The sequence below is a fragment of the Coffea arabica genome, chromosome 6c (genome assembly GCF_036785885.1).
Source record: "Coffea arabica cultivar ET-39 chromosome 6c, Coffea Arabica ET-39 HiFi, whole genome shotgun sequence".
Taxonomy (NCBI): Eukaryota; Viridiplantae; Streptophyta; class Magnoliopsida; order Gentianales; family Rubiaceae; genus Coffea; species Coffea arabica.
This window is the reverse complement of record NC_092320.1, coordinates 62,959,546-62,969,410: the sequence shown is the minus strand read 5'-3', so window position 1 is coordinate 62,969,410 and position 9,865 is coordinate 62,959,546. Positions and strand designations below refer to the sequence as shown.

Here is a 9,865-nt window from a genome sequence, read left to right as displayed (position 1 = left end):
TTTTTTGAGATTTTTTATGTGTCATCCAAACCCATTGCTCCATATTTGATCCGTTTTAGATTTGGATGACATTAATACGAAGATTCCGATAAATATATGTACTATACAATTCATTATACTAGTATTTTTGAGTTTGTTATAAATACACCTATTTTTCTTTTTTTTTTTTGAAATAATCATCGTAATGTAATGTATACGAAATAAAAAGATGACTAAAAAAATAAAATGAATATTAAAATATATATTTATGATGCAAATAAATAATTTTTATTTAACCTTGGAAGCCTCCCGTTGTGAATAATTCGGGTAACTGAGAATTGAGGATGAGTGTATGGGTCGGGGGCCCGACGAGAAGTTTCTGACCGAGGCCCCACTACCAGATTCATAATTCAACATGCTGCTTATTACTCGTATAATTTATTTTAATTTTTTTCTTTTGTCGCTCTCTAGGCGCTCTCTCTCTCAAAACTAATCAATAAATCGCCGAGTTAATCATTTGTATCCGCAACATCTGTGCACTGTATAGCAGTAGTTGCATAATAGCAGTGGTCTTGTAGCAATGCAATCTCATTTTTCTGAGTTCTGGTAATCCGTAGGTTTAGTATTATTCCATCCAGTCTGAAATTGAAAAGCCAAAGAAGGTGGAGCGGAAGGAGGGCTTGCAAATCAAATTTCTGCCCTCTAAACTACCCCGCTCGCTCATCAATCTAAATTCCGAGGTACAATTCTATTCTCTTTCATCCGGCCCTTCTTTTCTTTCCTGATTGAGATCACTTCTGGACAATTTATTTGAACTATTAATTGAATTATCGCTTTTCCTTTTTTTTTTTTCTTGATCTTCTATCGCTTTTCTGTTTCATCTTTTGTTTTATTTTTCCCTCTTAGCTATCTCCTTTCACGGTGATTGAATTAACTGGTCTGCGTGGGGGGTCTTTTGCTGTTTCAATTACCATCTCAGTTTTGTTACATTTATGTATGTCTTTGAAAAAGCTTTTCTTTACGCAGGTCCTATTGAAAGTTATTTTCTTGTTGCCTAGCCTTATGATTTGATTTTTTCCACATTCATAATAATTGTTATCCTCATAAAGATTGGACTTTTATGAATCTCATAATTATCATTTTTTACTGACTTCCTTCCTGGGCATTTGTTGTCTATGTATCCTCTCGCCTTTAGCGTGTTATGACGTTCGGTGGGTTTCAAGAACGCAACTATTTCTACTAATGGGAAGATTAATTATCTGACAAGCTGAACTTGGTTAGTTGGCATAACCAAAAACATACTGCTAGTCTGCTAGTTGTCTTCTTCTCTACCTGGTTTTTGTGCCGCGGACTATTCTGGCCTAATTAGTTATTGGATTTTGTTGTTTCATATAGGCATCTTGGTACTAGTTTTAAGACCCAAAAAAAAAAAAAAAAAACTACTGTATCCAGTGGACAAAGGCATCATCCCTCTTCGTCTTCCTATTCCTTTTGTAGTACTTGGAACACGAATTAATTCTTAACATGCTGGCAAAAAACTTGGTTACGTTTTTAAGTTTTACAGTTTTGGTTTACATTTATATGTATGCTGCTTGAATGCTTCAAAAAAGTGAGCGTATTCTCTATGGACAGTGGTAATCAACAGGGCTAATTATGTTAGTTCCTCAATGGGTCTGATTACCAAGAACATTTTTGTTTCTTTTGCAGGATTTCCATTTGTTGGCTCGATAACCTTTTGTTGTGTCAAAATTTTGTGACCAAAGTTTCAAGCAAAGTCGGTTGCAACGGGCTCAGATTTTCTAGTCTCATCATGGTAATGGATCTATTATTCCTTCCTTTCATTTTCAAACAGAAATCTATTATTCCTTCCCCCCCCCCTCCTCTCTCTCTCTCTCTCCCCCTTTTTTTCTATGTTAATCAAGATATGCTTGACTCAATCTATAAGTGATGTATAAAGTTGTTCTTTATGGAAGTCTTTATTTGATTATTAAGTGTTGTATTAAGCAAAAACAAGTTTCTTGTTTTATTTTACTTGTTGGAGCTTGACATCATAGACTAGGATATGGGCAAGTCCAATGCTCGTGCTGTACTTTGATGGTCTTTTTCATTTGGTGCTTCCTTCACACATTGACACTTATTCCTTTTTTTTTTTTGTTCTTTCTTTGAAAGTAAACAATATATAATTACATATTTTGAATTAATTGAACTTATTCTTCTCCTTTGCCAACTGAAATATTGTTTTAAATTTCTTTAATACAGGCAACAAATGAGAATCTTCCGCCAAATGTGATTAAACAACTTGCTAAGGAATTAAAGAATCTTGATGAAATACCTCCTGAGGGCATTAAAGTTGGTGTAGATGATGACAATTTTTCGACTATATATGCTGACATTGAGGGCCCAGGTAGTGCTTCAACCGTAAGAGTTCCCACTCTTGAAAAAGTTTTATCTTTATCTCACTGATATTTTCTGTTCATTGCAGCTGGAACTCCATATGAGAATGGCATTTTTCGTATGAAGTTGATATTGTCTCATGATTTCCCACATTCACCCCCAAAAGGTTGGTAAACTGGCATTTTTGAACGTCTAATTTTCTCCTATGTTTGTTAAGAGTGGAAGTGGTGTGCTTCTTTCTGGCCTACACAGTTTTGCCCTACACAGTTTTGCTCTACAGCAAAAACCTTTGCTTTTATCTTTCTATTCTTGGGTACTTATTCATTTGTAGTTGTTAATTTTTTTCTCTTTAAATTTAGACATGGTACAAGCGTTCTCACCTTGCTCAGTTAATTGATTTGGTGTTGGTTTGCATGTTTCTATGGGTTACTGTTGTAATCCATGCATGCTTTCCCCCCGTGTTTTCTCTTCTCCATGCCTTTTTATCATATTGATGTAATGTGTCCTATACTATGAATGAGGATCCCTTAAGCAGTCAGAAAATTCCATTGTCTTTGTACGGCATTGAATGTTACTATTACCATAAGGTAATACCTAGGCTTCATGGTTCATTCATGTGATTGGCCTCGGGTTGCATTAAACTTTCTTGACTCACAATTCAAGTACAAACCTTGTTCTCCATCATCTATGGTATCAACCATATTTCATTATTCAAAGAACTATTTGTTTGAGATAGCCCTTTGAGGTTTCAGCCTTATTTGAAGTCCTCAATTTTGGCTAAATATGTGTCAGTTTAGAGGTCTTGTTTTCAATACCTTGTGTGGTCTTCTTGCTTTTACTGCAGGGTACTTTCTTACAAAGATTTTTCATCCAAATATTGCAACAAGTGGTGAGATCTGTGTGAATGCATTGAAAAAGGATTGGAATCCTAGCCTTGGCTTGCGGCATGTTTTAATGGTATTTTTCTTTCTCTTTAAATTGATTTGATAAAAATTATTGGTTTGAGATTGTCAAGCAATCGCAACAAATTTAGTTACTTGTCAGTTTGTTGTCAATTAGCAAAACTTTTGTCTGCTAACTCTTTTCTTTTTATAACAGGTTATTAGATGTTTGTTGATTGAACCATTTCCGGAATCAGCCTTGAATGAGCAGGCTGGCAAAATGTTACTTGAAAATTATGAGGAGTATGCCCGGCATGCAAGGTGAGGTCTTGTTGCTTCATTGATTTTGGTTTTTTTGGTGTGGAGATGTCTTCTTTGTTTGGTGCTGTTGTACTCACCTGTCTTCTGTGTTTGATGCTGTTATACTCAGCTGTCTCTTTTCTGATTCTGCATGAGTCGTATTACACTGATAGTATTTTAACTAGGTTGGCCAAAAGCAGTACTTGATATAATGTTTGCTTCTAACATTTTGTCCTCAAGCCTTGGTGGATTTTTTATATTTAGCCTACTTAAATCATAGTTAAAATTCAGTTCTTTTAATCTACTTAAGAAGGGCTTGGTAGTTTGTATCCTATGATTGGAATTTATGGACAGGAGGAAGAAGAGAAGGAAGTGGGAGGAGTGGATAATTTGTAGTTGGGAGCTTTGTGTAAGGAGTTTTAGGTTTATACTTGATTTAACTGTGGAGTATGATAACTGTGGATTCCATTCTATATACTTCTTGTCAGTATGATTAGCCATTTTGCATGTAAAATGCAGCATTTTAGGGGTCTAGCTGCTGAGTTGATTGTCCTTGATTAGACAAGATAAGGCTTGGTAAAAAGCGAGTATGTCCTAATGGTCATACTATGATGGTCTTCTACATTATACTAGTTGTTTTGTCTTACATTGATGTCTTTCTAATCCCAATGGAGTGTTTCGGGATATCCTGCCGTGTATTCTGGTTGTCAAGTATAATAGCATTTTAAGATACTCTTTAATCTATGCATACATGAGCATTTTCACTCGTAAAAGTCATCCCATTGTTTGTTGGAGCACAGACTCTAATATACTTTTAGCTTTTCAACAAGTAGTAGAGCCAAGGTGTACATCTAGAAATGTGGCAAGATTTCTGTGTTTCACTGCTTGGTGAATATGGGAACAAGCTCCACTAGAAGTTCTGGAATTATCTGCCTTTTTGTATATTTGACATTTAATCTTTATAACACAGAAGAATTTCTTTGAAATTAATACAATTTTGCATCACATAATATCTAACTTAATGCTGTTTGATTTTCATATAATGCATTTGAGTAACACCTGGGAATGTGGAAATATGGAAAGTTTTGCGATATACAGTTTGGATTGGTGGATGAGTTATTATACTCGAGTTCTATGTACTGAACAGCAGCCCAAGTACCATGACTTTGATCTACCAAGAAGATGTTAAGCCAAACCTGGTTAACAATCTTCTCCAGCATGCGTGCTTCTGGAAATGACCCTGTGACAATGAGTCTGATGACACTATTTAAATTGCCGCCTCATCTGAAAGCTCTTGTACGGTTCGGCTGTTATGAGGAAAGAAATATATCATTTTTGAGGTCCTTCCGTCTGATACTTTGAATTGTATCATCATTTAAGAGTTCAAGTTGTTAAATGGGAGATTAATAAAATGTATCTTATACGGCACACATGTCTTCATCCTAACTTCAATTTTGCAGGATCTACACGGGAATACATGCACTCAAATCAAAGCCAAAGTTCAAAACAGGAGGAATTTCTGAGTCTACAACTGCCTTAAAAGTTGACCATCTGAATAACTCAGCTTATAGTGTTGATCCCAAGAATGCGGTATCAGGTGCAGCTCTTCCGCTTCCAGTTCCAGTGGTAGTCCCTTCTGCAAATGCCACCAATGGAGGAAATAATCATGATCAACTGGTTGACCTTCCTTCAGCCATGGATGCAGGAGTAGGTGCATCAGCAACACCTTGTATGCAAAAGAAGGAAGTTTTATTCGCCAAAGTTCCTTCTGACAAGAAGAAAATGGATGCAAGAAAGAAAAGCTTGAAGAGATTGTGAGGTTTTGTGTGTCTAGTGGCCCCAATTTTCACTTATTTGGTAAATGATAAAAGGAACAATGCATAACTGGCACTGTTATGTACCAATTGAGAGCTCCCTTCCCTCCTCTTTCACTCCATTTGTAGATCTTCCAATGTTTTTAAAGCATTCTGCAACGGTTGTCGCTCTCGGAAGAATTCCTTATATAACTTTTTCTAAAATGTTTTCTTTAGTTTGGTATTTATCTCCCTTTTGTTGCATTTACTTTGCCTTGTTTGTTTGTTGGAACTGATGCTGGTTGTATCATGTTTGTAGTCCCGTATCTGTAAGATCAAAACTTTTTTCACACACACATCTTATTGTATGCGATGCGCATATGCTGTCGTCAAAACTCATCTTCACTCAGTAATATACACCAAGGTAAGATGCTGCAATGGTAAATAAAAAGAAGCAGCCAGTAGCAAATTACTACACATGCAGGATTAGGACATGACATTAAAGAAAACCAAACGCATTCTCCATCAGTCAAACAACAGCTTACAGCTTTACAACCAACGTTTGCCAGAAAGGGCAAAATTTTGGAAAAGATTCACCCTATGACATAAAAAGCGAAGAACGGAAAGGGGAGGGGAGAAGAAAACTCGGACGTCATTACAACAGAGAGACCATTATGCTAAAGATGTTCAACCTTTAAAACCAGCAGACAAGTAGTAAAAGTACACTAAAAGCATTAAACCAGTTGAATCTTTTTCCACTCCTAAATGTAGATCTATTCAGTTTAATGCAGGATTGCAGGCAGGGATATCACTTGGCCATCATAACCTTGACAAACTCTTCATAGTTGATTTGTCCATCACCATCAACGTCAGCCTCTCTGATCATCTCATCAACTTCCTCGTCTGTAAGCTTCTCCCCAAGGTTAGTCATGACATGGCGAAGCTCAGCAGCAGAAATAAAGCCATTTTGATCCTTGTCAAAAACTCGGAATGCTTCTTTTAGCTCCTCCTCAGAGTCGGTATCCTTCATCTTCCTTGCCATGAGATTTAGAAATTCTGGGAAATCTATGGTCCCATTTCCATCAGCATCAACTTCATTTATCATGTCCTGGAGCTCAGCCTCAGTAGGGTTCTGCCCCAGCGACCTCATCACTGTCCCAAGCTCCTTAGTGGTGATGCAACCTAGAGATCAGTAGAACATTCAACTAATCAATGCAGACCTTCAATGGTACAAAGATTCTAAATATGATAACTCAGCCTGGGTAAGGAATGAAGATTGAGAATGAAATAAAAAAATAAAATTTTCAGCTATCTACACCATAACTTCTACAAACTAATTCACAGCTTGCAATGGTACAAATGATGCATAGCTATCCAAAAATTGACAAAACACACACCAACGTATCATTGCAAGCTAATAACAAGGCACACTAATATTTGAACATGCACACGTACGGTCATAATGACAAAAGATGATTCGATAGAGAAAAACATAGAGAGACACATTTTTTGAAACAAGGGCAGATTCAAATCCTGTAATGTTACTAGAAAAGTTTTAAGCCCATAACCACTGCCGTGATCAATGACCTGGAGTTCTGTAGATGCTGTTTATTTTCAGCACTCAGAGAGTAGTCATTAGCCAGAGAGGATGTGAATTGCTGGACTGGTGCATAACCACAACAATCATTGACTGTAACAATAGTTGACGACAAGCGGCAAAGCAGCATGCAGTTGCAAAGCGACATAAGATTGCTCACAACTCACAAAGACCAGTTATAGGAGGTCAAACAATTTCCATCACTAGCTCATTCAACCTATAACATACAGTTTCAAGAAAAGAAACGATTTCAAATTCAAAAAGTTTCGAACCACATAACAGAAAGCTGATCTTTGCCGGTGTTCAGCAAAAGCACCAATCGGTTAAAAAAAAAAGTTGTCAACTTTGTTGCTCGAGAGTCAAGAGCAAACCAAATGTACACCAGAAAAGAATTGACTGAAATTTGAAAGAAAATCAATGTGGCAAAGAAGAAGAGAAGGAATGATAAAGGAGCACTTTCGTAGAAATTCGGATTGATAACGTTCTTGCATTTATTGTTGTTCACAATTTTCCCTCGAAGAAAAGTTTCCCTTTCCTCCAAACGGGGCCATGAAAGTAGAGCCTGCTGTTAATTAATCTTTCTCCGCAGAGTAACAAAATTATGAGAATTAAAGGAAAGGGTTCATTAAAGCCAAATAAGTCAACAGCAGCGAGAAGGGTTAAAGAACCAACAACGACAAGATAGCATTATGATATGAATAGGCAACCAACAAAGAAATAATAGTAAAACAAGAACCCCCAGAAGAGAACCCACCCCATCCAACCCCCCAGATCCGATAATCATATGTAAATTATACTAGAACAAGTTTCAATCTGATCTCATGTAGGGACAAAAAGGGTACCATCTCCATCCTTGTCAAAAAGGCTGAAAGCCTCCTTGAACTCAGAGATCTGATCATCAGTCAGCTGATCAGCCATTTCTCCTTTTATTTTTCCTTTTTTCGGTTTAATTTAATTATTTCTCAGGATGATGATGAGGCCACAAACCAATCGATAGATGAAAAAAGGAACACCAAAGGGTATGGAACGAGTGAAGGAAGGAAGAAAGAACGGAAGGAAGGATGGAAATGGATGGAAGGTCTGCAGCTCTTTCGGCCTTGAGAAAAGGGACTATGAATTTATACTACTCGTAGTCCATAGTCTACCACTACCCATGAAGAAAAAAAAAAAAAAAAAGTTTGCAATTTCCGATAGAAAATGGATAGGAGCAATAAAGTAGTAGGAGACTTGGAGTAATAAATTACTATTTCGGCAGTTATATTCAAATTTTACGTAATTGTTACCATTGGTTCCGTTTGAATTAGTTATTTTTAGAATTATTTTAAAATATTTTATTATAGTAATATAGGTGAACAATTTTTACTGTAAATAAGACTGTTTTGAGATTTTTTCTTATATTTTTAAGTTGTTTATAGTAATTTTGATATTATTTTTATTTGTATATTACTATAACATAGTATATAAAAAAAATTTGTTTTAAAAAAATGATCAATTTAACAATTTATAAACTGTTAGTATAAAAAATATTAATATATATTGACATTGTCAAAATTATATATATATATATATAAAATCTTACTCTAAATTAATTAATCTGCAATGGACCCTGCCGCTTGGGGTTTACCACTTTGCCCTCTACAGTAATGTATTGTTCCCCCAAGTTTTAGAAAGTTTTTTGTTTTCGTTTTAAAAAGATTTCATATATTTCACATCAGTCCCTGAAATTGTTAGTTCTAATCTAAATCACGTCATCTTCAGCAGCTAGTGTTACAATTTTCTTTTATTTCACAAACGTGGGACTACACGTTTGCTCCTAAATCATTGCTTTCAATGAAGGCATAGAAGTTGTGAATTATGCACTTCCTATATGACAAAGATAAATTCAACTTGGTGGTGGTTGGTCTAATTATACCATATTGCAAAACATTAATAAATTTTGGTGCCACTGATCCAATTAAACAATGAAGGGACAAAGTGAGAATTATGTAATTTTGACGGTGCGTTTTGTAAATTATAATTAACCCTTTTTGACATGCACATGAAAGGTGAGTTGTGTCTTTGAGACAAAAAAAAAAAGTTTGATAGTGATAGTTCTAGAGCAAAACAATCACATATGGGTCATATTAGAATTACCATATTGCAATGGTGGGGATATTTTATTAGAAGAATCACATCACAAAGACAAAGTACGTTGACAGTCCGTGTTTCATTCTCTTCCACTGGCATGGACGCGGTTCCGCGCTTCTCACGCGGTGGCATTGTAAGTTCACTGACAGGCTAGAGCTATCAAAACGAACTGGTAAGTTTGATATTTTAGATTCTTTTCAAGTATTTTCACTGAAACTCTTGTTTGGATAGAGAATATTATTTAAAATAATTATTATAGCACTTTTTTGTGATGTGATATATGTAAAATAAAAAAATAATTGAGAATATAAAAAAATGAGTTGAAAAATATATTTATAACACAAGTGAAATATTATTTGCAAAATTTTGATATCCAAACTCGTTTTATTCGAATTAAAACCCAGATTCAAATCAAGTTCTCTCAAAATCCATATATATATATATATATATATATATATATACATGCGTGCACACACACACATACATATGCACACACAAAAAATTTATAAAAATAATCTAATATTCTATACCATTATAATTGGTACAAATATATTTTCATGAAAAAGAAAAACATAAAAGTAAACAAATGAAAGATTGAATAAATTGGTGGGTGAATCAACTGCTGACATCCCTGCGCCAATATATGGTCCAAAAAATTAAATTTCTACCCCTACAAACCTTTTGGTTTTGAAAAATGTTCTTCATCCAAAACAGTTCAAAAACTTTATGCCGACTCCAAAATCCATCTATGGTTGTCTCTGGTGATTATGATGTTGGGTCATGATTTGTTTGTT

General features: G+C 35.3%; 2 protein-coding genes across 2 annotated transcripts; one reads left to right on the top strand and one right to left on the bottom strand.

Moving 5' to 3' along the window:
• The first annotated feature begins 530 nt into the window (after positions 1-530).
• Positions 531-5,583, top strand: LOC113695461 (ubiquitin-conjugating enzyme E2 22-like). Its single transcript, XM_027214575.2, has 7 exons — positions 531-719; positions 1,687-1,792; positions 2,239-2,383; positions 2,462-2,539; positions 3,218-3,330; positions 3,472-3,575; positions 5,015-5,583. Exons 2-7 carry the CDS (start codon positions 1,790-1,792, stop codon positions 5,370-5,372), a joined length of 801 nt encoding a protein of 266 aa, XP_027070376.1. The 5' UTR covers positions 531-719; positions 1,687-1,789; the 3' UTR covers positions 5,373-5,583.
• Positions 5,584-5,846: 263 nt separating this feature from the next.
• On the bottom strand, positions 5,847-8,148 carry LOC113695462 (calmodulin-7). The gene is made up of 2 exons (XM_027214576.2): positions 7,787-8,148; positions 5,847-6,529 (listed from the first exon to the last, which is right to left on the bottom strand). The coding sequence occupies exons 1-2, from the start codon at positions 7,860-7,862 to the stop codon at positions 6,156-6,158; spliced, it is 450 nt and encodes a 149-aa protein (XP_027070377.1). The 5' UTR covers positions 7,863-8,148; the 3' UTR covers positions 5,847-6,155.
• Positions 8,149-9,865: the final 1,717 nt, after the last annotated feature.

Coding starts and splice junctions, on each gene's coding strand:
- LOC113695461 (XM_027214575.2), top strand. Junction 2,384..2,461: donor TGCTGACATTGAGGGCCCAG/GTAGTGCTTCAA, acceptor TGTTCATTGCAG/CTGGAACTCCATATGAGAAT. Junction 3,331..3,471: donor GCTTGCGGCATGTTTTAATG/GTATTTTTCTTT, acceptor TTTTTATAACAG/GTTATTAGATGTTTGTTGAT.
- LOC113695462 (XM_027214576.2), bottom strand. CDS start 7,862: ATGGCTGATCAGCTGACTGATGATCAGATCTCTGAGTTCAAGGAGGCT. Junction 6,530..7,786: donor TTTTGACAAGGATGGAGATG/GTACCCTTTTTG, acceptor ACTGATCTCTAG/GTTGCATCACCACTAAGGAG.